Raw genomic sequence first — 27,876 nt, 5'->3', positions numbered from 1 at the left:
CTAGATGGTTTTGAGTAATTTTCTCTCCATTTGCACTGTGACTGAGGCTATGATTCAGCTGTATCTAAACAGGTCTGGTAACTGCTGTTTTCATGAGTTTAATGGCAATGGAGAGATAAAAGTGCTTCTTTTGTTATCTTTGTAGAGAACTTTTGCCTGCTGAGTTATTCAGATTAGTGAAGATGAATTGTCTGTGAAGAACTGCTGAAGGACTTTCCTCAGCACTAGTCGATACAAAATGTGTGTGTCATGGTATTATGTCACATATTAAATACTGAGGAGTAATGATTAACCAGGAGCTCATGTATGAAATCTTAAACGTTCTGGTAGGTAACTCCAAGGATTAAACAGCACCTTAATGCTTGGTGTTGTTAAAAAGAGCAAATTGTCATCCATTTCCTAATAATTTTGAACAGACAGTGTTTTCTGTAATGCCTCAGTATATAAATTCATAGTGCACGTGGAGCTGGTGTGTCTAGGTCCCATCTCTTCATTTTTCCCCGTGTCAGAAACAATACAGTAGAGCCAGAAAAGATGTGGAGATAGGCTAACTATGATAATTGAATATATGGAGTTGTTTCTGTGTCAAAAGTGAAAAAGGAAGCTAGGACTTGGCAGTTTGGGACAGAGGAGACTAGAGACAGACAGGTGATGTTGAGATGTAGTTTTCTCCATCTTCATCTTGAATTTCTATGGATCAGCTCTTTACTATCTACACCAAGAACTTGGAGGTGTCAAGTGAGCATGGTGGGGTGAGAACAAGCAAAAGGAGATGGTCCTTTGCATAAAAATGAATTAAACTTGTTGATCTGCACCTTAATATTTTGGAAGCTAAAAGCATGTGTGCAACCTTGGATATATTTTTGAAAGAGCAATACTTCCAGAGTTACTTATTACCTTTGTAGTGCAATGAATTATGGATTTGTGAATGATTAAAACTGGGAGGATAGTCTATTGGTGCTTGTATCTGTGTGCTTTCCTAATTATTCACAGCTATCTGCATTTGGTCACTGTTAGGGCTGGGCTAGTTGAATCTTCAGTTTGATCTATGGGTATTCTTACATGTTGCAGTGCTGATACCATAATAGCTCATCAGGATTCTTTGTGCTTTCAGGAGTTTCTTTACCAGGCCTGATGAAACGAGGCAGCTGTTGGTGATCAGCAACAGGAAATGGGAGTTTTTCAAATATTCAGGGCTGGACCTATTTTTGCTCCTTGAAGATACCAAACTTATGTCTTTGGTTTTACTTGCTTTTGTTAAAGTTGTTGCATCATATGGGTCTAATGTTCTCCTGTTTTAATAAGCTGAAATGAGCTGCACCATTGCCTGCTTCTGTGTTCATTCTTCTCCGTCCCCCCTCCCAGATGAAGGAGAGCTCAAGGTGATTGGGGATTGTACACATAAGTTGCATATGCTGTCATACTTATCTACTTGTTTGCAGTCAGAAAAGTGTTTTTTTTTGCCTATAAAACAGTTTTCTGTGCCACCTTTTTAGTGGACTGTATTACACTGCAGGACTTAATTTTTGATTCCAATTAAATAAGACAAATTTTTGGTCTTATTGCAGCAGCAAACTCAGTAAACCACTTAGATCCTGTGGAAAACTCCTTTCTCCTGTGGTGAATCATGCTGCTGGGACTTCTGTTTGCTGTGGAATAGTTACTCCTCTTTCACTCAATTTCTACAGCTCAAGGGAAGGAAATAGCATTTTCAGAGGCTATGCAGCGAGCTACATAGCTCCAAAGGGGTGGGACTGGGTGATGTACAGATAGGGAAAGGACTGGAGGGAGCAGCTTCATTTGGCAAAATGAAACTTCTTCCCTTCAGCAGTCCTGAAAATCAGTTATCCAGAAGGTAAGGAAAAAAAAGGTAAACTGCCTAAACAACTGGGAAATGAGATGACCACAAAAATAGTTTTGTTGAGTTGGGGTTCTTGTCTTTTGTGGGAGGGTAGACAAATAACCTCCACCCTCCAAAACTATTTTAAAGCTAGATCTAAAGTGTTAAAAGGCATTTGTGGCTAAGATGGTTTCTGTTCCTGTAATCAGTGATTCATGACTGAGAAACTAAATTATTTAATGTGAGTTAGTAGAGACAGTGGTAATATTAGACAGTTACTCAGCAAGGCGTGTTCAGGGTAAACAGTCCTCACTGGTAAGTTTGTCTGTGGAGAATCATTTTTTCCTTGTTTCATTAAAATCAGGGACTTGGATAAACTTAGGAAAAAATCTTGTATTCAGTTAAGAATTCAGTGATGCCTGTTTTTCACACTATCCTGGTGTGAGTTTTTTTGGGAAAAGATTTCTCCCCTTGTAACTCACTCAGCGTGTTAACCTTTATACATTTCATGGCCGGCATTCAGTGGCTTAAATTTTGGATGATGTGTCAGTGATGTAATGGTTGTGTATAAGCTTCTTTGCTGTTCACAATGGGAATCTGAAGTTTGGAAACAGAATTTTTTTCTGTGTTAGATTCTGTGTCTGCCATGAGGGAGGTGAAGCACAGACAACACAATCATCTTATTTTGGATAGTGCCAAAAAAGTGAATAATGATGTTTTTGCATGTTTTTTTTTTGTTTGCCATTATTTTGTATGTTTTTTGGTGTTGTTTTGCTGTGTAGGTGAGGTGGTTTATTTGTGTTGTTTTTTTTTTTTTAATTACTGGATTTTTAAAAAATTTCAAACCATTAATACTACCAAATGAGTTAGGGGGAAGGCATTATGTGTGAGATTAAAACCAGGATCTGTGGGAGTAACTTGACCTTAAATTCAGTTAATGCTGTGGTGACTTCCCCTGCTTGGATAATCTGGTCTGGCAGATTTCTCTTTCCTGCTTAGGACCCAAGATACCTTAAGCTTTCATTCCTTGGAAAGTGCCTGCAGTCTTCCCTACTTTTGTAAGTGAGAAATCTGGGATTACAAGAATATGTCCTTAGTTAACTGAGTGTTGCTAACCTTCTCAAGGCATGGGGAACAGTGGTTGTCCTTTCTCTGTATTCTTTATCCCATGGGGCAGTTGTTTCTTGTGGAACTTGATTTCTTTATTGCAAAGACACTTCTCATTTGGAAAAGAAATACCACTAAGTGCATTTTAGAATGACTCACTAGAGAAGTACCTTCCAATTTATTCTCACTGCTTAATAAGGCCTTTCTGGCCTACGTGCATGTTATTTCACAAGCCTGTTTGTCTCTGTTACCTTATTTACAAATGGCTGTTACAAAGTGGCAGTAGAGGCTTTACTTTTCCATTATATTGTTCTGTACTTGGAGTTCCAATGAGTTCTGAGAAGTTCCATTATATTTATTGTTTTAAATGATGGAAATCCAGACTGTTTTTTTATTTGTAAGTGGAGATTTGAAATGATAAAAAAAATATATGTCAGAAGATGTCTTGTTAATGTTAATAAAAGTTATTTTATAATCAGTGAAAAAATATTTGTTCTAATTTAAAATAGTAAAATGGGGGAAAATTGAATTTATTCATACTTCATAAATAGACTGCGTAAATCCTTTCAGCTGGAGATGGTTCTGGACTTCAGCAGGCTTTGGATTCATGGTTCTAATAAATGATCCTTTGAAAAAAACCTTTAATTCTTTTGAAAATCAGTTGTACCTATTTTGTTCTTTAATGCTGACTGCTTTTTGTATTATGTGCTAGAATATAAATAAATAACTTGAATTGTATAATTTCTTCAAACCTTCTGTTGGGGAGATGAGTGTCAGGTTTAAGCAAAAGTATCCCAAGCAACTAACATTTTCTTCAATTATTAGAGTAAAAAGCCTACAAATACTAGTTCTTTGTATAGTGCAAGACCATATATGCTGTAGAAAACCTGACATGCTGTTACATGTGAAGTCACAATATGAAAATATGAAGAATGTAAAAATAACCATATATTGAAGCTAAACACAGTGGAAGTAGATACATTTGTTTCAGTAACAAAAAGTTTATCTTTTTATACAACTCCTTTATGCTTAAATTTAAAGTTTGAGAAAGCTTGTCTCTTTAAAGGAAATCTGTAAAGAATTAGGCCTGCTTTTTGAACGTCTGCAACTTGAAAATGTTGTAGGTATGTCTCCAAAACCAGGCAGATAGGACTCTTTATTATGTCAAGTTGTGTATTTAAAAAATGTTAAATTCACAAGTTGTGAATGAAAAAAATGTAAATTTAATCAAAAAGAAGAAAAAACCCAAAAATCTAAAGGAAATTCTTGATCATCTTTCCATGGCAAGTCATGGACTGAAGTATAATTATACTTATCTGGTGTCCTTCCAGTATTAACAGACTTTGCCTGTTTAAACAGAATTTTGTCTTCCTGGTGTGGTTTTGTTTTCTGTAGCTACCTGCAGGATTTTACCTAGAGGCTGGAAACCACTGCTATACCTGCAGCAGTCTCTTTGGTGTTAGATCTATGAATTGAGCGTTTCTGGCCCTCTGAGAGCAATACTGAGGTGAATTTGTTCTTTTGTTTCCTCCTTCCTTCCATATACACGTGATAATGTGTTATAATTGTAAATGTTGTTGCTGAGGCCAAAAGTTTTAGAAAATTATGGCAATTACATGAACAGCATTGTTTCAGTACATTAAATGAGAATGACAGAGCAGGAGTGGATATACTTCTATGCTTATGTTCAAAGTCCTATGTGCATGTTAGCAGGTGGTATTGCAGACTGTATTGGACATGAGCAGGTAGGGGATGATAGGGATTTGAGCTAGAATGTAGCACTTCACCAAAAATAGTCTGAACTTGATTTGCCTGCAGCTCAGATTTGTGTAGCTGCCATAAAATGCATTCTCGCTAATACGGCACAGATGTAAAACCAGTTTTCACAGTGTTAGTGAATCATTGAGGTTGGAAGGCACTTCTGAAGACCATTCAATTCAGAAAACTGGAGCAGGCTGCCCAAGATGGTGTCCAGGCTGGTTTTGACCACAAGCATGGAGACTCAGCAGCTTTTCTGGCAATATGTTTCAGTGTTGGATTATGCTTATAGTAAAATTTAGGGTGAGGGTGGTGATGTTTTTATGTGATTTCCTCTATTTCAGTTTGTTCCTGTGTGTCTTCTAATTTCCATCAACTTGGTCTCCCAGCTGGACCTTTTCCTGTTGTTCATAACACCTTCAATTTCCAGTTCAGTTCACTGTTCATTTTTATCTGGCCCATACTTCATTAGTTTGTCCATAAGAACATAATAGGAGACAGTGTCAAAAACCCTCCTGATGTCAGGGTAAAAGAATACCTGCTGCCCTTCTCTCATCTACCAAGCCAGTCAGCTTTACAAATGGCCATCAGGCTGATTAAGTATGTTTTACTCTTGATAAATCTACCTTCTTGTCCTTTGTACGATTGGAAGCCTTTTTTGTTGCCCTTCATGTCCCGTACCAGATGGAAGTCCAAGTGGGCTTTGGCATTCCTAGCCCCTATCACTGCATGCTTAGACAGTGTCTTTGTTTCTTCTGGATCACCTGGATCATGCTTGTGATCCTTGTACACTCCCTTTTACATTTCAGCTCAGTCAGAATCTTCTTTTTTTTCCATGCAGGCCTCCTTCCACCTTTGCTTGATTCTTTGCACACCGGTAGGGACCATTCTTGAGCTTGTAGGAGGAGATCCATGAAAATCAACCAGCTGTCTTGGGCTCCTCTCCAGGACAGCATCCTTTGAAATTCTTCCAAGCTGATCACTGAGCAGTCCTGTTCTGTGGAAGTCCAGGGCTTTGAGTCTGTTACATGGCTTTGCTCTCTGCTCTCAGGGTCCTGAACCTTGTTGCTCATAATCACTGTAGCCAAGGTGGCCCCTGAACTTCATGCTCCCAAGAATTCTTCCTTTTCTGTAAATATGAGGTTTAGTAGATTGCCTGTTCCTTTTTGGAATCTCAGTCACCTGTGTCAGAAAGGAACTATTAACACGTTCTGGAAACCTACTGGATTGCTTGTGTTCTGCTGTGATGTTAATAAAATTATTAAAAAATAATATATATTTTATTCCATATGTTTTTGTGAATACCTTCTGAATTGGTCTTGTACAAGGTAAAGCCCTTACAGGCTGTTCACCAGGAGCTTGTACAGGGGAATTAAATGCAGAGTAGAGGAAGTTTCATTAGAGGATTAATCTGTTTTGTCATATGACATAATTTGAAAGCCAGGATATAAATTTAATAAGAAAAGCAGTGAAGAGGTTTGGAAAAGGATCGTTAAATAAAACTGAAACAAGAGCTTTCATTCCTGCAGTTAAGTAATTTTCAGTTACTGTTGATGTCAGTTTCATTTATGAAATCTGGTTGAAGGTTATTTGGGTAAGTTGTGCTATGTTCATGTCTTGCTGCATCTTAGTGGAGTGCAGGTCTTCTGTCATGGTTTGACACGTGATATTTCATGCAAACACACCCAGGTCATGGAGCTTCTGCCATTTGACCTGAAGTTGCTGAATGGTGATTTTTTAAATAATTTCTCACTTGAAAGACAAGGTTAGGAAATACATTGTCCTTTTACAGACATAGTAAAAAATGAAAGCAAAAGCCTCCAGAAGAGAGCCATATTTTTTTGCACAGGCTCATTGCTGTTAGTTATGTAATGAGGAGCTTGGCACATGTGCAGTAGTTCGTGATTGATGGGTCACACTGTGTGTACTCACACTTGGGACAAGACTGGTAAAATACATTCCTAAAATATACTGTGAGCTTAAGATGATGTAAGGTGAAATTTTTGTTAAGGATCAAGACCTGCTGCTGGGTGAAAGAAGGTTGTGTTTACACAAGGTAGACTTTGCTGAAATATAAGCGACTCTGAATTTAGTTTATGTGAGTTTGTTTGTTATATAGTCAATAGTCAGCCTGTAGTTTTCCACTTATAAACCTCCTGCTTGCTTCTTGGTTTCTACTAGTGTGTTGCTTTTCCCACTATTCCACATAATCAACTATGCTTGTTTTTCTTTAAATTTCTTTTTGAATGTTGTGATTTTCTAGAACTTGTTTCCTAGGATTTTTTGGCTGTAATATTAGTACTCCCTTGAGTACTGACAGAAGTCTGATACCTGATTGATTTAAGACTTGCTTGTTAAAATGGTATGGTTTTTTAAATGGTAATTTCATTAAGTTTCAGTGGCACATTAATTTCAGACTTTGAATATAGCTCTCACAGACTGTCTCAAACTTGTTGATGACATTTTATGCGGTGTGTTTTTACATACAGAAAATGTGTTGGTGAGTGAACAGTTTTTTAGTCTATTGGAATACACTGGCTCGGGTGGGTTTATGTACTGTATCCTAGGTTTGTGCACCTGGATTTCTGTCTCAGGTTGTTTATATCAGTCTTTAGTTAGTGAAAGTTTCTTTGAGATTTTAAGTGCTAGTACATTTATTCCATACTTACTTGGAGTCTTTAGAGTGAGAATTTTTTACCTTTTTAATTAGTTCTGCACTGTAGCCCTGAACTTTTCAGTTAAAAAAATAATAAAAAAATCCTTGAGCCTTTATTCTATCCAACTTTTTTACACAGGGAATCTGTTGCTCATTAATGTACTTTGTGCTTAGTATTCAATATAGAGGTACGTTTTTAATGTGTGACAGATTATTCATGTTTGGTTAAATCTTTGTGTGCCTTTGTATGTTGTCAATCACACCTGACATGCATCTTAAAAATGAGGACCACTTTAATGCCCTCTCTCTCGCTTCTCACCTTGTCCTCTTCCTACTGAACTGTTACTTCCTCTGTTTCTGGGGTTTCTTTCCATTGTTCAGTGCGTAGCAAGACTTTCTCCTTTACTGAGTAGAAGACTTAAGAAAGGCCAGGGAATTACATGCTGATTTTGCACCTTTGGAGGTTGTTGTTCAAATACTTCAGTAAGGGGAAAAAAATTAGTATCAGTGCGAGTAGTGCTGCTGGTGTAATTGTTGCTGTGCTTGTGTAGCGTATCTGGTTGGCCGTACTGTTGACAATGTTTGTAAACATTTGTACTCTGTGACCTCTGAAGGTGTTGGTGTCATTCCCAATCTGTTTGCCCTTGTGTTCCTCCCAGAAGACCATGCCCAGAGTTTGGCACGTCCTCGCTGCAGGACATGGAGGACTGGAGCGAGGGAAGGCGTTCAGGGCCTGGAGTGCCTGCCTGGACACGAGGCCACTGACACCAGCTTCGCTCACCCGAGGCAGGGAAAGCTGAGGAGGCAGCTGGATGGGGCCTTCAGCCTCTTGAAAGGGAAGGGATGACAAAATGGGTGTGGTAAGGGAAGCTTCAGGTCAAGGCAACGAGAAAAAAAATTACTGTTTAGGTGGCTAAACATTAGAACAGCTTGTGAGAGGTCCTGGAACCTTCCTCTTTGGGAGACTTCTGGGGCTTCACTGTGTGGAGACCTCTGTAGCCTTTGATCAGCAGGCTCCAGTGCCAGGGCTATGGTTTTGTCCCTTTTCCTTGAAAAAACCGTTTGGCCTGTTGCATTGTAAAATGTCTTACTGGCATGTCCTTTCTAATAAAAATTAGGTGTTTCTTAATATAGTTATGTGAAGAAAAGGACACCTGCCTGGGCCTGTAGACGTCTTTAAAAAAATTGGAATTATATTCAATGCAAAACACTGGTGTGGGGCTTTTTTTCCTTTTATTTTTTTTCCCCCCTTGAGGCCTGCCTGTATAATACCTTGTGAAGATTATGTTTTCATTATAAAGTAAAGCTCAGTAAAAGTGTACTAGTTTGGACTAGTCTGTTTTAGAGATAAAGGTGTTTTAAGGATAAATAAAAAAACAGATGATGGGTCTTGGTTTTAGGCCTGTCTCAAGAACTTCAATGAGATGACTGCAGAGGATGTGGCATTTCATCATCCAGAGTTTACTAGGGTGTTGATTACATCAAATTTACAGTTCCTCTTTATTGCCTAACTTCGGAGGATGAAATTTTGGTAAAGAAAATGGGAATCAGGTTTACTTTGTTTGGAGTGTTTTGTTTATGTGTATCCTGTATTAACAGCTTTATTCAGGTTCAGTGCTCAGGAAAAATGAAGGTACAGATTTGCTTTCCAGAGTTTTCTTTCATACTTTATCCTTACATTGGGGAGTTCCAGAGACTGTGTTTTAAAATCACTTCTTGGGAACCTACTTTAACTTCTTGGTGTAAATAATTCTCTGCCAAGATCTTGGGAATAAGCAGTAGAAAAGATTGATCAGTGTGCTTCTAGGACTGATGAATCTGAAGGAAATGGTGGAGTTATGATTTAGGCCACTGTATCACAGCTACCTTGCTTGGCCTGTATTTATTAGTGAGATCAGTGGATGTTACTGATTTCTGATAGTTATGTGACTATTTGTGTACAGGATTGGAGATAGGCTTGTAGCTGTCGACTTGGTGGGATGGAGCCCTATTGGCCAGAGTTCTGGTGTGGCTCTGCTTATACCCTTTCATTAATAGTAAACACCCCAAAATATTTGTAAGCTAAAAAAAAGACATTTTGCACAGTTTTCTCCTATATAGAAAACTGAATTATTTTATTGGGTTAGAAATTAAGGAAATATATCTCCACTCCCTACTGACTGAATCACAGTAAGTCCTTGTTTCTAGAATTAGCTTCAGATGAGGCTTTTTATTTATTCATTTTCTGTTACAAATTGAGCAAAGATAATATTTCTCAGCAACCAGTTCCTTCTAGTTCATAGGAAGTTTTTCTCCAATCTCCTCTGAGGCCTGGCTGCAACTTCTAGTGGCATTCTTAGGAGTCTCTGGCTGAAATGGTTCACTGAAGTGGCAAGCAGTAAGCTGTTAGGCTGGCCAAGCCCATCACTTCTAGAAATGTCATGTAGGTTTGAGAGATCATTTGGAAAGTGAAACTTGCTTATTAATTGGATTTTTTGTGCTGATGAATGGTAATGTGCTAATATGAGTAAAACTTCTGATTTTTGAAATGCTTCCTGCATTTAGGGAAGCAAACATTCTCTTTAAACCTTTCAGAGGATACCCTGACTTTTTTCCTAAGAATTTTGGAATGATGAATTGTGCCACCAGCATAGTGAGGTTTAGGACCATAATTTTAAGCGACACATCGTTACTAAGATCTACTTAGATACCATCCCTGCGGAGCTACATGTGTTGAGTTCTGTGGTTTTTTGCAATCAGTGTATTTCCCTTTAGTGGTAAGCACTAAAAATTACCCTGGGTTCACAGTGTAATTGAAATGTTGAGGCCAGAGGGTGAAGCTATTGACTTCCTCTCTAAATGTAATGGGGCAGTGCTTCTAGTTGATGAAAAACAGGTCTTTGCCAGTAGTGTTTTGCATACTGTGTTTTTTTATCATAAAAGTTGCTTTTATGCTGTGGTTAAGAAATAGAAAGGTTTTAAATTCCATTGTATGGAAAAATTATTAAGTATCGTATCAAGTCTCTTTCATGCCACAGGTAATTTGCCTGTTACATACAGACAAATTCAGACACCTGGCTTCTCTACACCTTTGATCCTTTAGATGTGCATTGCAGTAATTTTACATAGTGCTTTTCACATTGCATCTGAAAATACATTTCATTGTCTGAACTGTAAAAAGTGGGATTTTGGATGTACACCTTTCTTCAACATAATGCTGCATTTAGCATCTGTGTGGTCTGTAGTTCACTGTTCTGAATTTCCTTACAAGATGCTTAGACCTGGAGCTGGACCCTGTAAAGAGAAATGCAATGCTACTTTCGCTCTGCCTGTATTTTGTGAATTTGAACTCTTGCTCCCTAGAAAAAAAAAGCTTTAGCTCTACAGACAGACAGAAAATGAGGAAAATACAGTTTAATCTGTTGGAAAATGTATATTGATCAGAAAAAAAAGTTTATTGTTCTACCTGTGCTCATATTATTTTTTGTCAAGAATATGGCTAATGTCATAATTTTCAGTTGCATTATTTTTTTCCTAAAGAATGTATATAAGATTGAAATGTACTACCTTATAGTTCTGCAAGTTTCTTCTTTTACTTTTGATAACAAGATCATAATATCGTTTCTGTAGGATAATTGCATGCTAAATTAGCATTAGGCAGTACAGGTGAAAATGCAAGGCTCGTTTTCTTCAGGCAAAAGATAGTGTCAGTAGCAAGTGATGTAATGAAGTGAAGAAGTAAAAATTCTTGAATCTGATTTATTTTGTTCACGGCATCAGTCTGTCCATCTGTTAGTTGCTCTGCAGTTGCTCTTGAGGTCCCTGGCCAATTTTGGTCAAATTTCAAGGCAGGAAGAAGGTCTCAGAGAATAACAAAGTGCCTGGAAATTTAGAGTCACTCAGTAGGTAGATGGAAGAGAAGCCCCAGTCATGCTTCTCACTGAAGGTGAGATGGGGGAGCTGTTGTGGCCAGTCAGTCAGCACATGTGTGACTGCCAAAAACCATTCTTTCCCTTACAGGAGATCTGACAGGATGAAAGAAGATGAGGGGGAGTTACAAGATGTATGAGACCAAAGTCAGTTCTACTACTCATGTAACAGCTTGATATGTTTGTTTCTGAAATACACTTTAAGCTGCCTTAGAATTCCAAAGCTTCCTGGAAAATTTGTTAACTTGTTTTAAAGAGTATTTTCTTCCAAGTAAATCTACCTTTGGATGAATGAAGACTTTAGAGAAGAGATGGAAATTTGCACAATGGTGGGGAAGAGCTTTGATCAAATCCACATATTTTTTAAAACAAAAAAGAACGGAAGTCATGAAAGTTAGTTTCAGATTGTGTCACTTGTGATCTGATAACACTGTTCATGCAAAACTGGGCTTGCTCCTAATAGAAAAAATATGGAAAAAATGAAGGAAAAATCTGAATTTTTGAACCTCTTCAAGTTACTTAAATTGCTTAGAGAGATTACTAGATATTAGAGATTAATCTTTGAGTTTTTTTTTAAAAAGACCAGAGTTTAAGCCTCTGAAAACGCAGCATATTGGAAGCATGGTTATAGGTTCTAAACTAAAACTTTATTTGTAAACTTGATGTACAGGGAACAGGGGTGTTTGATTTTGTTGTTAGTTTGAGGTATCTCATCTTCATTAAAAGGAACAAAAGCTTCATTAAAGTTCTAGACAAGCCTCTGGCACTGTGCAAGTCAGTAAAATTCGGGGACAGTCAGAAGAGAAAGATAGGCATAAGTCATCAAACTGTATTAGTTAACAAGCTGTTTTTATTTAACTCTTCTTCTCATTGGAGTGACAAGTGGTGATACTTGTTTCTCTGCTGGGTTCTGTAGCTTGAGTGTGACAGGACTTCTCTGTACTGCATTATGTTGCCTGTAATCAATACAACAAATTGCCTGACAGATTTGAAAACTTATACCGGAGTTGCTTTATTTGTAGCATATGTTAGCTGGTATATTTACACTATATCCTTGTACAAAAGGAAAGGAGAAGTGCAAGTGTGAAGAACATTGCTCCTTAGTAATCCAATATCTTAGAGTCTATGCCCATGCATCTGCAGGAAAAAATGTGCTGACAAAGGACTCCAGACTGCACTGAGTAATTCTGTGTAAATAATGATTTTACATGGCACCTTCCTCTGTAGCATTTGCATAGCATTAACAATGTGGGAGTTCTATTCAACCTTATATTTGAGACCATAGGTGGGAACAGGACAAAGGCTTTTGGAAAGGCTCCTGTGAAAGGTACTCTGAGATCTCTCTTGGTGTGAAGGTAAAGTGGCCAAGGAGTGTTCAGCATCATGGGCCTAGCCAGCTGGAGTGCAGCAGCCTTAAACAAGAGTGCTCTAGGAGCTTAGGGTTCTTGCTGCTGTGGGAAACCTTCAGGGAGGTATTAAGGAATAAATGTTCACTTACAAGTTTTTTTTTAGGATTTTTAGGACCTATGTACAATGACTGATCATTATTTGAATTTTGGGAGAGCAATTCTAAAAGAAACTCATATTATGTCATTCTGAAGTCTAACACCTTGAAGAACTAGTGCTGAGTTTGAAGCTTTTTGACTCTGATAGTGCAGATGGTAAAGTTTAAAATTATAGAGGTTGCCAATCTGTAAGGGTAAATTATCATTTAATAAAAACATATTTTCATTATTAATGGATAAAAACCCTGTATGTTAAGAATGGTGAAATAAAGATGTTCTATGAAAAATAAGATCGGTAATACTACGTAATATGTCTTCCAGCATACCAAAACTGATTTTCTGTGTTTCTTTTTTGGTTGTCAGTTCAGTCAATGAACTAGTTAAGTGAAATGAATGTTAGGAAATTTTTAACTGTAATTGAGATTAGCCTTCTGCTTTCTGAAGTTGGAGCTTACCTTTCTGACTGAGAGCTTGGTACGGTCCCTTTCATGTTCCACTGGTGGACTGCCTTCCAGCTGAGGGAAAAGGAATGCAGAGGAAGCAAATGTGATTATTTTGCTAGCTGATAAACTTGAATTGCTTCATACATGCTCTAGTAATTTTATTTTAATGAAGATTTTATTTTCTTATTTTAGCTGGCTTCAGGAAGAGCTCAGCTGTCCTGATTGCCAGTTGTGAGGCTATGTTAACTTCAGAATTTGTACTTGGTGTTGGAAGGAGGGTTTGTTGTTATTCTCTATATATCAGATTTGTGCTTTGAAGTAGACCATGTTGTCAAGTACCGAGAACCTACTGCTCTAACAGAAATAGGAGGATTTTATTGAAAATGTCTTAATAGTTCTTGTGTTTACCAACAGTAATAATTTATAATTCTGGTTCTCTTCTTGCAGAATGAATGCAGAGAAAGCAGGAATATGTCTGTGTTCTGGTCAGGCTGGCACTGTGTCTGGAGTGAAATGGGTGCTGCTTTCTGGGATTGTCTTTCAGGAAAGCAGTTCTCTGTACAGAAACAGTTCAGCCATGTGAGCACCCTCTGGTCTCAATAAGAGGGTATTGGGCTGTAAGTGAAGGTGCTTCAGTGTCGTCACAGTTGCTGGTTAGCTTTATCCTAGCCTTGTATTTAGAGATTGCTAGATTTTTGAGAAGAATAACTGTATTATAATAGATTTGCTGTCTAAATAAATGTCCCAATAAATGGAAAGGATTTTCTCTGTGATCACCAGAGTTATCACTATATTTTCCTGTATTTTCCTTTGTGTTACTATAGGCATTAATGTGTGTAGGGGTTCTGTTTTATTACAAGGGAAATTTTAGAATTCTGAAGCCCAGTCTTAAGCAGGCAAGTAACTTAGTTCTGGCTTTGTGCTGGGATCAGAAACAGCCAAGCTGATCACATGGCACTACAGTGTAGTGAAGAAGACAACAGGAAGTCCCTGTTAGGATTCTTCCTGTGGTGGTGCTCAAGCCAGTTGTAAACCCATGTGTGTTCAGACAGCATCACTAACACTGTAAGTGAAAAGCCTTCTGCAAAAGAACATGTGTGTGCTGTCCAAAGCCGTTACATTTGATGTGATTTAATTTGGATGCTTTTACCATCATTCCTGAGGGTAAAAGAAAAAACAAAAAAGAAAAGAAATCCTGCCTACTTTCTAACCTGATCATGGCTGCATCGTTGCTGGTGTGTACACTGTCTTCTAGAGATTCAGATGTAATCAAGAAACAGGTAGTACTGTAAAATTTGGTACATAAAATGTATCTTACAGTTGTTTTCCTGGGGATAAGTAAGTGGTGGGGGGGTGGTACATTATGGAATAAGCATTGCAGTAGTTTTTTTCCATGTTTTGCTCAGACATGAAAAATTACCAAGTAGAGAAATTTCAAATTAAGTAACATTGCATTTTGTCTTAGACATGATGATGTAAAGTAACCAGGTGAATAATACTAATGTGATCTAAAATGCACTTTACAAATAGACTTTTGTAAAATTTTTGCTAGATTTTGGTGTTTTCATCTTCTGCTGACATGAAAAACTAACAATAGAGTAAGTGGACACTGAAACAAAACTGGTATAGTTATGTGGACGCTGGATTAAATAAACAGGAATTTCCACAAGAGCAGTACCTTTGCCATCCAGGAACTTGCAGGTGGAAAGCAAGTGATCAGCTCTTGGGAGACACTGAGTAGGTAGCAGTGATGATAGCTTCAGTAAACTTACGTGTTCTCAGAAGTTTGATCTCATTAACACCATAAATGTTACCAAGTGTTTAATGGTGTGACAGAAGTATACTTTGCATAAGAGTAGACATAACTTTTATTTCTTACACCGTCCCTACTAAACTTGGCTGTGCATTTCTTAAATAGAGTATTAAAAACTTGCTTCCAGTTTCTAAAGATTGCCAGCTGCTTTACTAGAGTGCAGTTTGAGGAATCAGATCCTGTTTTATATCCAGTATATTCATTTTTATGGGATAACATGCAGAAGGACACTTTCCTATAGCTAAAGCTAGTAAAAAGTTAGGTTTTGTTTGGACGTTGATTGTTTTCTGAAACAGAGAGATCTGTGGCTGTATATGTCAGATAAAGAAAAGGAAGTGCTAGAAGTTGGTTAAAGAAAGGAAACACAGAACTAGTCTACTGAAAATAACTACGGCTAAAATCCAAGGAAGTGGGCACTACTTGAGCTTAACTGGTGAACTGAACTGATTGCTCAAGAGAAAAGAACTTTTCTATGTTGTGACACAAACTTGACACGTGACAGATCAATCGTGCTATCACATGTCCTTCTTGGAAGCAAACATGATGGTGAAATTGTCTTGAGAGTGGATGCAGGAAAATTTTTGAAGAATTAGGCAGCCAAAGTGATGAGTACTTTATTGCATGAGTTTTTAAAACAATTACTAGAGCAACTCTCTTTATGTGATTTAGATATTGTGAATTTTTTTGTGGGGTGATGGAATGGTGTGTTTACAAAATGCATCATAAAATACATTGTTGAAGTAATCTAATGAGCTTACACATTGATAAAATGCAAGTTGCATTTATGCAGAAGAAAAATGACAGATATGCTAATCTCAGTTATTTTCTTTTGCCTTTAGTTTCTGAAGGAAAAGTGATGTGTCTTGTGTGCTTTCTTAGTTTCTCAGGTTTTGGATTAAAATATCAGTATAATTGTGTCAGATGGGTATGCATGTGTTAAACAGCCTGAAATGGTACTGTGCCATCTCTTGTGCCCTGCATTTTTTCCCCTTAGGGTTGTCTTGTGTTTCTAATTCTATGAACTGTGTTACATCTTAGAAAGGAGTTCTTACAGAGGGAAGAAAACACTCCAGATACCTTTTTTTCCACTATGGAGAGAGATGGTTTTTGTATTTACTGTTTCTTACTTTTTTTTTTTTTTAATGTTCATAGGTTTTTTTGTAACAATTTCAATGATAGGAAAGAACTCAGAATGGAATCATATTTCAACCTCTTCCTGCTGTTGACTTGGTTTGTAGCAACTTTTCTCCTTGTTAGTCTTTGTGACCTGAGCAGTGAAAACACCTTTTCTTCAGACACATTTCTCCTTTTTTGTTCTTGTGCACTTCTCAATTTCAGTTCCTAAAACCCCCCCAGATTTCCACCAGAGCTTCACCATCATCATTGTCAGTCTACACTTTGTTGGTACAAGATTCACCCTTTCAAAGAACTGTTGCACAGCATCTTTCTGGAACATGCTTCACCGTGCGCTGCTGATGAGCTGACCCTTGTGTATGGTTTGCTTATTTACTCATATAGAAAAAGTATCTGGAGTTTTAGGGAAATGGAAGACCTTCCTTTTTGCGAGTATAAGCTGTTTCTGTTTCAGAAAGCTCACTGCAGTTTTTAGAGAAAAGTGTAGATACTTGAGGGGCACAATTTTAGGGAAGTTGTGCCTCTTTTCTACTGTTCCTTTTTAACCTTCTAGAATCTGCATACAAAGGAGATTTCTGAAAGAGCTGAGGAAGTTGTTTATGAACTGTTCTTAGTTTAGTTACGTCAAAATATTGAGATCTTAAACATGGTTTTTAACAGTAGGAGAGAACACTGAACTTGGCAACAGATGTGAGAGGACATTGGATAGGCTTTTTATTTTTTATTTAATAAATAGCATAATTGTGGTTCAACTTCATTGTGTTCTCAGAATTCTAGGTGGTCCCTTCATTATTTAAAGAGGTGGAAAGCTGACCAGCAGTAGAACTTCAAAACTGAATGTCATCATCATCTGTTTCTCAGTCAAAGCTCAGTGTATGATAAGGAACTCTCTGGGCAATTGAATGTTGGACTCAAATTGTCTCTGGACAGTGAGTCCTTTGGTGCTGGCTAATGTTGATGTATGTGAAACACAGGAACTATGCTTAGGAGTAAAAACAATCTCCCGAAAAAACATGTCAACAGTAAAGAAAATAAGGTTAGAACAGGGGAGTGCTGAACTAGTGGAATTGGGTTTAACATCATACCAGGAAGTAAACGAGGGCATACCTTGTAAATGAGGGCAATTGTTAAGCTAGCTGATGATGATCAGGAGCAGTTTTCAGTAACAGCAGATTCAAATTTACAAGTACAAAGACTGACTTGGAGAAAAAGTTTGAGACTGTCCATTTTAAGTAATAATTGCAGTTTGCTGTTGAAGATGCTGTTCCTGCTGGAGTCTGTGAACTCCTTTTAGCTGAGGCACCTCAGTAAAGATTCAAGCTTGAAACAGCTTTTTTCCTCAGCTCATTCTTGTGCCTACTGGAATTTACAAGCATTTTGATACTGACCTTTGGCAGCAGCTGACAGGCCAAGACTGTTTCTGAAAATGTTCTCCTACTGCTCTGTATTGCTATTTATTTTTTTTTTTATCTGCAGTATTTAGACATTTCTGCATAAACTGCAGTGGTGTATAAGCACTGTCCAGATTGTAGGAGATAAAAAATGGGTTTAGGATTTCCTTGAAACAGATTTGAAAATGAATGGAAAGTAATGGGTAAGTAATGGCTGCTGACTTCATGGAAAGATTTACACAAATTTGATTCTGAGTTGTAACTGCTGTTTGTTTAATAATAACAGAACTGTACTGTAAGAGATTTCTAATACAGTATGTTGAATACTTGATTAGGAGGTTGAGTACTTCATAGGAGATAAATATGGAGTGATGTTTGATTAATCTAAAAGTAGATGATCGACAGTAAAACCAATCACTGCAAAATTGTACTGAAATACTGTTTAAGAAGAACTTGATTGATGTTGATTTTAGTATAGAACAGCAGTCTTCTCTTAATTTTCCAGATCTACTTTCACTCTTCCCTCTGCCTTACTTAGTTGGTGACAGCATTTTTCCACAGTCCAACAAATGTGCAGCTGGCTGCTTTTCCAGCCATGTGTAGGCTACCCCAAATGCTCTGCCAGCATCCCTGCTGCCAGTCCTGCAGGGTGCCGGGTTCTTCCTCCTTTCAGCATTGCTGTCCTGGGGGCTTCACTGCCTCAGTCTGCTCTGGCATCTCTGCAATAACCCCCTGCTCTGTAAAACCTTCCCAGACATCCTCTCCAAGATTTCTCAAGCTTGGAGAGTTGTCTCTTGTGAGGAAGTGTATCTGTTCCACCTAGTAATAGTTGCTAAGCAGGACATTTCTTCTAGCCACATGTCATGTCAGCCCTGCCTGCTTCATTACAGACTAACTTGAGATGTTACTGTTCTTTTTTTTCACCTGAGAACACATTCATTTTGTGCCGTGTTGCACTGGTACTGCTGTTCTCTCTTTTGCACAATTAGGTGGTATAAAGATAATAGAGAATCTCCTGCCATATATATCTTAAAAAATTAACCAGAATAGATTTATTTTTTTTGTACACAGCAGGGTCTTGGAAGTTTTCAGACTATTCACATTGGCAAGAAGGGAAGAGGTTGGCTTGGACTCCGGTATTAATTTCCAGGGTCCTTCAGATGAGAAATTGGAACAAGATTTTTTTATTTGTTTTGGTTAAAACAAATGAGGCTTTATTTGTATAACTGTCTCAAAGTTAGAGCTGCTCTTTGGCCACACCATTTGTCTGTCATGTACGAGTTTGTTTTGTTTCCAGACTGCTTTTATGACACACATTTTCTTTGACATTTGAAGTACTTTCAGTCATTTGGCCATTGCTGAACCAAAGGGTGAATTGGCTACTTGTTCCCTTCCCTTCTTCTTTTCCCAAGACAGTTTTCTGTCTCTTGCATCTTGTGGAGTTGCTAGATAATTGTATAATTTAAACTGCAGGTTATTCTAAGTTGGTTCTGTGACTAGTCTAATAGTTCGTGTAGTCACCAGATAAAATGTGTTTCTGCAGAAACTCATTTCCTGTGTTTGAGTGTCACTTTGAAATGAGAATATTAGGTAAGCAGTCAGGATACCGTAAGTGAGGTTCATGCTAAAATAGGATTGTTGTTTGCAGATTGCAAAAATGGAATACATGAAGAAAGGAAGGAACTTTTCCAGTATTTCTTCAGTTTCTCAGGATCCCTCTGGTGTTGCAGCCCCGACCTATAGGATTGTCATCCTTTATTAACAGATGGCTGCCAGCATTTCTGTGCAATGCTAACAGTACTTCTACAGGTTTGAAGAGAAGTCTGCAGTTTAAGAGTACAAAATAGATAAATGTATATAATTTTTATGAACACTGTGATGTTTCCCTAACTTTGAAAAGTTGCTGTATTGTGCTGTTTTAAAAGAAGCATCCTGAGCTTTTGAATCTCATGTACAATTTGGTGAGCCACCATTGCAGCTGTGCCTAAGGAAGTTTTAAGATTCATATGATACCAATTATGACACTAAATGGTTTATATTTAGAGTGATTTCAAGAGGAGCAAAAATGAGGGGGGGTAGGGAAAAGAGCAGGTGCTGTTTGAGAGTGCATTTCTGTTTGCTTTATTGTGGTTTCTTAGGATGTTCTTATTTCCCATATATTCCTAAGAATGCATAATTTGTCAGCTTCGGAAGTATTATTTTGAAGAATGTTATGCAATTCTGTCAATTTATCTTGTTGACTTGACACATAGTTGGGGTGGGAAGGGACACTGAACAGGAAGGAAAGTCCTTGTTCCTGAATGTCGTTGCTGCATAGCTCTCATATCCTCGAGGATCACCCGGACAAAAGCTGAGTCAGAGCACAGCAGCGCTCTGCACTACAGCAATGGCCCAGTTCAGGATTTTGGACTGCATGATCAATCACAACTGGAGTTTCATATGTAACCTGTACTGTGCATGGAGCGATCAGGTTTGTTGTTTGCTTATCCTTACATAGAAGGTGATTATATAATTTAGTATAAGGGGAGAACAAAAAGGCTCTGGTTGATCTCTTCTCCCCACCCCCAGTCTTACTGAGGATGAAATATTAGAAATGCTGATATTTACCAAGGAGTTTTCTAGAGTTAAAAAGCATACAAAGCATAGTTTGACTATATAATGGCTTTTTTTAACACTTTGAGTACTTTAGTTTGTTCTCTTTAGATTATGCTTTGAGGGGTTTTGTTTAATGAATTGCACAAAAAGGTAAATATCACATACAGGAAGGGGGATATGTGCCAAGACAAGCTGAGTTGTTAATAAACATAAAGCTGATTAGTTTTCCTGCTTTAAAAAAACCGAACATCGTGGCTATTTCAAAGTACTTGATCATGTATAGGATTTTAAAAAGTGTGAGGGGGAGGTTGTTAATTTTTTTTTTTTAATATACAGGATCAAATAAATCAAAGGTTGTTATTCAGTTCTTAATATGGACAGATATAATTCTAATTCACTACCTTGCTGTAGAACCGGATGGGGAAAAAGCCAAACGAAAAAAGTTGCATGGATGCTGAATTAAAATGTTTCAAAATAGAATCCACTTGCTAAAGGTTTTTAAATAAGTAATTTAAATAGTATATGCAGTTGTAATACTACTTCAAAGTTACTCTAGATAATACCTGTATTTCTCATGTAACATTCAGAAGAAAATTTATTGAATTTTTATTTGATGTAAGGAGAAGGTAAACACTCCTTATAAAGTTGTGGATTCAGTACCGTTACTAGAGATAGGTGATTCAGAAGTTTTTACTACTATACATAGAGGTCCTTTGAAATAATCTACCATTTAAAAATGCTTACAACCCCTGTATGTCGTGTCTTTACTGAAGCTTGTTAATCAGGAAAATATGCTGCTGGGTGATGGTGGTGTGGTTTGCTTTTGGTTTTTGTTTGTTTGTGGGTATTATTTTACTTCTTTTGTTAATGGTGCAAAAGCTGATTGATTGTGCCTGGGTTTTGCAAGTGATCTAGATGATGTGGCAAATAAAAAATATCTTCTGTTGAATTTGAAAAAACAGAGGAAACATGATACATTCTCTTAAACTTTCAATTTTTACAGATACCCAACTGTTTGATCCAGTTCTCTTGTATATGTGTTAGAATTCACCTATCCAGTCAAATGCAATATGACAATTGCTTCCCATGTTTCACAAGAATCAAGGAGAAATAAGAAAAGTCTTAGTATGTGGGCAGTCCTGCAAAGTTTTAAAGTGCATTTGATGTAACTAGAGGGAAGGGAAAAGAGAACTGGTTTTTGAGCATATTGATGTGAAAGGCTTTAAAAAACCCAAAATACTATCCCCCACCCCAAAGCCAAATTCCAAACACTTCCTCCTCCAAAAAAACCTCTCCAATCAAATCCAAACAAAAAACAAACAAACAAAAAACCCCCAAACAAACAAAAACCACCAAAACCCCCTCACCCTGATGCAGAACAGGGTTCATATAATCTAATAACTGTTTCTTACCAGTATGGAAAGAAGAAACAAGCTTTAGATCATCATACCCTGACATAATTGCATGTTTGAGGTAGTAATGTTGCAGAACTGTTTGGTCTTGCTAGATTTCATTACGTAGACTATGCAGTTATGTGTGTGTGGGGTTGTTTTGTTTACTTTAACTGAAGTCCAGGCTCTGTAAACTATACAATTTCATAAACTGCTGCTGATACTTTTCTTTGAAATGAAGCTGGAAGTTAATTTATGGGATATTACAGCACAGCTGCTCTGTTCCTGCTGCATTGATGTGCCATGGCAGAAGTTCAAGCTGCTAGGCGTGGGGAGAGGTGCACACTGCTCCACATAGCAGTGCTGCTCTCCACCTTTCCCACCTCACAGAGCCCAAGCAGGCTGCTGGTGAGAAAGCAGATGTGTGACTTCTGAAGTCTGTGTCACTAATAATATCTCAAATTAGGCTGTGGTGATTCTGAGGATTTCTTTTGTTTTTATTGTTCACCACCCACTCCCTTGGCACTGCAGCATGTATTTCCCAAAGCTTATTTTTTAAAACGGGAAGCAAGCAAGTATGAGATAGCAGGGATATTTTCTTCTGTCTATCATGGTGGCTTAAATTTTAGAAAAAGTATTTTCATATGACATTAAAGTTACTATGGCTGGACACAGTCCCCCTTTGCACTCTGATACAGCAAGCTGTTGTGTGTATTAGAGTGTTTTCAAATGATCTGCAATGTTTCATACTTAAACAAAACCCCTTAAAATTCGGTTATTCTTGATGTAAATCAGTGAAGTTCTGTTGGCATCAGTGAGTTACAGTTTTTAGTCCAAGCATTGGATGTGATTGATGGCTGATGGATCACATGGTGATCCATAAATAATTACTCACAAGCCTTCAGTGACAATAAACTTGATTGCTTGCAGTTTTTCATCATTTGCATTTTGTTCATGGGAGAACTGCACTACCTGTGTTAAAAATATTTCTTAAAGTGAGTTATTGCAAAGTACCAAAGTGTCTTGCTTCTTGCATGTGCTGTGTGTGACAGCTGGCTTGTGGAACATGGGGTATATTCAAGTGTAAGAGTCTTACTGGCAATTCAGAACTTCAGCATGACTGCAAATGTAGAGTTAGTGAAGCAGAGTAGTAGGTAAAAAGTATGTCTTAGTAAAGAAGGAATTTTTAGTGTTTTTTCTTAAAGAAGAAAGAGAGAGAGGGTGAGAGTGCCGTAAAAAGTTAAGGCAATTTATGTAGTTGTAGTCTTGGAATCATAACTTAGCATGCTAGCTGTGGTCCAAGAGGAGTTCCTCAATGAATACGTGGAAGAGCTAGGTAATGTTTTTCCTCAGTAACATATGAACTAGGCTAATCTTCAGTAAGATGTAATTGGAGCTGCTCCCTTTGTCCTTGTAAGGATGTCCTTTGTGAGCCTCCAGCACATGAGCAGACTCTGGAGATGCCTGGTATGTCAGTTGACCTTGTGGCCATGATGAAATGCAGTGGAGCAAGTATGCCTAAAACAATAAATACCACTGCTTCAGATGGTTGGAAGAAATACTGGTAGGTAATATAAAGTAGGTGATGAAGTGGTTTTGGGTTTTTTCCCTCCTTTTATCACAAATGCCTTTCTTTCATGTGTTAGATTGGAAACAGTAGACCACAAATTGAGTGTAGGTTGTCTTCTTACCAGCATAGAGCATAGGTCAGCTCTGTGCCCTGAGCAGACTTCTCAGTTAGTTTGTTTGAGCAGTTAGTTTAAGGTGAGCAGATCAGATCTTCTCATGTCCTGCTCTCACTAGTTCTTTGATGAACTGCATCAGGTTTTTTTTAATCTTATTGCTGTACTCTAGCCTCTAAAAATAATGATGATGTTCTTTCAGCCATGTAACTACTTAAATCTTGGAGTTTTCAGCCAAGGGTAAGTATTTTGCAAGCTCTGTAAACTTGCAGTTGTTCAAATTTCACTGCATAGGGTGGGCCTCATCATTGTAGTTGTTGGTCTTGGAGAAACCTTCTTATCAAAGACTATTTTGTTATACATGAAGATTTGTTGTTACGTGGTGACCTAGCAGGAAAGGTGTCTGATTTCTATTCTTTTAGCTGGAGTTCATTATTGCAGGCAGCGTGTGAGAATGCAATGTTGTGGTGCAAGCCCGGCTCTCGCATCACCATCGCTCGAGCCCCAGAATGCAGCAGTACTGCAGCAGCTGCTGCACTGCAGCTATTTCTCCTCCTCCAGAGAATCTCAATTGACATTAAAAATGCTTTTCAGTTTTCCAAGTGTGTCACTTGGAGGATGAAATAACAAAGGTGTCTATATTTCTTCTGAGATATTTGAAGCTGATAATGATTTTGAAACGTGATATTTGTTATCGTACTGTGCTCTTACTTCTGTTCATCTGCTGCCTTGGAGAGGGAGGGAGGCAATATGATAAAAATCTGTCTTGGAAGCAGTGCAGGGTGTGCTGTTTTCAGTTTAAGCAAAAAGCGTAAAATCATTTCATGAAACAGCTGGTGACTTAACTCATTGTGGAAATTCACGTTGCTGGAGAAACATTTTGTAATGTCCAGAAGTACAGGGAAATAACTTGGCAACTGTGAGCAATTTGAGCCACAATAATAGGCATGCAAAGAAAAGTAGTTCTTAAATAAGCAAATAGATTAGTGTTAAAATAATTTCTTCTCTCTCTCTCTGCTCCAGCCTCCAGACAGAGAAACAAGTGTAGATTTATTTACCTGTATCAACCATTCTTACTGACATATGCAATGCAAATGGTGAGGAGATACAAGCAGGTCACATATGATCCTGTCATAAGTCAGCGTTCAGAAGCTTTTGGATTTGCAGTTAAACTAAAAATCCTGTGAACAACTTTCTCCTCTTTATCCTCTTGGTGACATCTCTGGGCATAAAGATATATTTTTTTCAGGTTAATGATGTCACACACCTTCTTTAAGCATTTTCCTGTGCATTGTATCTTTGTAAAAGAAGTTTCTCACTGAAAATGCTGCTTTTTTTCCTCTGTTATATATGCACAATAGATTACAGATTAGAGGTTGGTCACAATTCAGTTTGGGTGTTTGGATATGTGGTTTTTCATCTGTGTATGCTAATTTTATTTTATTTTGCTTTGCAATGGACAAGCCTTTTCACTTCCAAGTTTAGACCTTTGAAACATAAGAGTATGTTGATTTGCACATTATATAGAATGTTGAAATTAAATGTCTTGAAATGCAGGACCAGGATTGTTTATAAGTGGTGAGTTTGCAGGAGTTTATTAATAAGTCACTGTATTAGAACGCTTTAACACTGAGTATCTCAAGCTGTATGTAAATTTATTTAGAGGTTATTTTTGAGTAGTGAAGCTGTGTATGTGGGGAGGTAAAGAATCTTGACACACTGGTCTTCTGTGTGGAGTTTTGAACCATGTTCTCTGTGTTAAAATTCCTATGATGTTTTTTAGCCTTGATCCATGTAGTTTTTCTTAAAACACCCCCATATGTCTAGGTAAGTCTTGTGCAAACAGAGTCAAATTCTAGAATAACAACCCATGTGCAATAACCACATTTTTAAGGTTTCTGTTGAGGTTTGACATTGAAGGATCAAATCCCTGATCTTCCAAAGGCTTCTCTTTGGCTTTGGGCAGGTCAAGAGATTTTTCTGATATACATGAAATAAAATCCCAAGTAGAGCTGCTGTAGTGCAGTATTGAATGAGCTTAAGCCTTAACAGCTTGAATTACCAGCAGGTACAGTGATGCACTTACTCAGATGAAGTGATGTGTCTAGTCTCTAAATGATCTCATTTTCTTGTTTTTAGAACAGGAATGAGCATATTGTTTATGTTGAAAAATTCAGTACTTCCAGTAAGAGAAGGTCAGCCTCATGCTTACATTCAATAGAGAGCAGGTATAAGGATGCATTGTCCCACTGCTCAGCCCAAAAGCAGTAAAGCCCTTACTCAGTATTACAGCTGCATCCTGATGTAGCCTAGTCAACACAGAGATTTGCTGTAGGGACAAAGAAACTGGGTAAAAGTGGTTGTTCTCTTGGGTAGTTTGGTCAGCTTTTAACTGTGTCCCTGGTAAATGATTTTTTGATTCAAGACATAGTCTCTGCCTACAGTGGAGAAAAACACTATGAAGGGAGAGAAATCTGTAGGTAGTTTCAGGGCTGGTAATAGTTTCAAGTGTGGAGCATCAGGTTACTGAAATGGGGTTTGTGCAGGTGATTTTGGTGATTTTACGTTGTGCGGTGGCTTTGGTTTTTTTGAAGGCTTCTGCAAAGCTATTTCACATGTAAATACGTTTGTGGTTATACTATGGTGGAAGTGTAGTGGAAACTGTTTGCTATGTTGTGTGTTTGGTAAAGCCCGGGTTATTCTAGAAAGCAAAAAGAGAACAGACTTGATTGAAACTCATTCCTATTTTTGCAGTAGTTTAGTTGGGGATGGAGGTGGTGTTTCTTACTGTCCTTTCCCCGTTTGTAGGAAGCAGAGTGGGTCATAGGGCAGCTCATAGTCTTGAATCTGAAAAAATTCCATATGGTTTTAGGAAGGAGGCAGTATAAGGCAGGCAGCTCTTGACAGCTGGTGACTATGCAAGGTGCTCTTACCACTTCTGTCAGACTGCTGAGAAGATTCTTTTATCTTGCATGGAGTAACATTTCTTCAATGCTGAGGAGCAGAAGCATGCTTTCCTTGTCTCCTGTCTCTGATATTTTCAGATTACACTGTAAAGTGAGGACAGAGAATTTCCTATTCTTAACAAGCAATGACAGAACAAGCAGAGAAGGAAAATTTTCAATTTAGCTAAATTAAGATCACATGATATTTTGCTCTTGTGCTAGCTACCAGCCCTGCAGATGTTTCCTTTCTTTCCAGTTTAAGGATGTAGGCTGTTAAGAGGGTAGGCTTTTGCTAATGAGTCTATAAGAAAACAAGGAAGCTCTCAATTTCTCTTTGTTGTTAATGTTTTTCTGACTAAATTTAATATTATGAACTCCATGTTTGTTGTTATGGGTAACAAAATTCAAGATGCAAACAACACGCATCGTGAAAATAGTTTGCATATCTATCCTGTGAAGTTTATTATATTCTTTTTTACTCTGCCTTAGTGCTGTTGCTTGAAATGGGCTCTTACTCTGGTGGTATAAATTACTATCTGGAGTGCACTTAATTAGCTTTGCAAAGAGTCTTGGTCAATTAGTACACTTTTTGGATGTAAATATATATACAAATATATATACAAAATATATATATATACAAAATATATATGTAAAAAAACTAAAATAAACATGTTATTGGTTAATGAATTGAAATATGCTAAACTTGGTAGTATCTGGAGTTTAAAGGGAGATCTGAGGAGCTAGTTCATGTTTGTGGGGGTTAGGGGCTGCATGTGGAGAAATCCTGTTTAAAAAATGGTGGAGCACTGGTCATACCAGACATGATCTTGGTTTTGGTGAAGTTAAGAACACTGTTCAAAAGGTCCAGCCATCAGAACTACAGTATGAAAAAAACAGATCTTGTGCTGTGTAGAAAAAGAAAAAAGTTACTTAAAGTCTAGGCAGCCATAGTAAGTTGGAATTTTCTTTACTTTGAAGAACTCTTTCTGAATCTCACCTGGCCCGGGAAGCTGAAAGCTGGTTTCTTTCAAGCAGGTATCTCTATCTAGACTCAATTTGCAGAACCACTCGGGGTGTTACTGTTTTCAATCCAGAGCAAGGTAAACTGAAAAATTTTCAGTTGAACAGACACATGGAGGGGACATTTTGGAGGTCATCCTTGCTGTAGATAGCCTTCAGCTTTGCTTTTTAGGTCTTGTGGAATAGTGATGAGACTGACATGAGCACCAGCTGCTTTACAGAGCTGCCTTTCATGAGCAGCAGAGTGCAGTAAGGCAAGTTTGAGCTGTGTAATAACATGAACACATGGAGGTTTTTACTGTTTGTTTTCTGCGTATGCCTTGACCTTTATGAGAACTGAACTCCTTTATCTTGAAAATACTGTTTCTCCTTTGAATGAGTGTGTTTGCTACAACACTAGTAGTACAGAAGTAGACAGAAAGTGCACAGAAACATGTATCCCTCTGTCCTACTTCCAAGCCCAAGCCAGCTCTGTAGCCTGCATGGTGCTTGACAGAATTTTGTTTCCTTCCCTGTGCCTCTCAGCCATCTGCCATGCTGGCACAGATGCTTTGGTTTTGAAAGGTCGCAGATTTCCCACTTACTTCATACACTGGGAGTAGTCGTGTATTGCCTTTTTAGTTGCCTTTAGTTTCAACCCAGGTGAGCAGCAAACGGGAGGAATGGCATTGCCTGTCTTCCCCTTAGT

General features: G+C 37.9%; 1 protein-coding gene across 7 annotated transcripts in view; it reads left to right on the top strand.

Moving 5' to 3' along the window:
- Positions 1 to 27,876, top strand: part of ARHGAP21 (Rho GTPase activating protein 21) — a 113,995-nt gene that overhangs the window by 13,014 nt on the left and 73,105 nt on the right. The window contains exon 1 of one of the 7 annotated variants that reach the window (XM_088052148.1): positions 1,367 to 1,382. The exons of 5 other annotated variants lie outside the window; for them this stretch is intronic. Coding sequence is in view for 1 of the 2 variants with exons in the window: in XM_014248603.2 (XP_014104078.1) it covers positions 19,942 to 20,025 (84 nt within the window). In the remaining variant the exon portion in view is untranslated. Of the gene's footprint in view, positions 1 to 1,366; positions 1,383 to 19,900; positions 20,026 to 27,876 lie in introns of those variants that run through there. One more of the 7 variants, XM_014248603.2, reaches the window with a different exon arrangement.

Source organism: Pseudopodoces humilis, chromosome 1 (assembly GCF_049639895.1).
Source record: "Pseudopodoces humilis isolate 2021_Gansu_Grassland_sample_001 chromosome 1, ASM4963989v1, whole genome shotgun sequence".
In the NCBI taxonomy this organism is placed as follows: domain Eukaryota; kingdom Metazoa; phylum Chordata; class Aves; order Passeriformes; family Paridae; genus Pseudopodoces; species Pseudopodoces humilis.
This window is presented reverse-complemented; position numbering and strand designations above follow the sequence as displayed.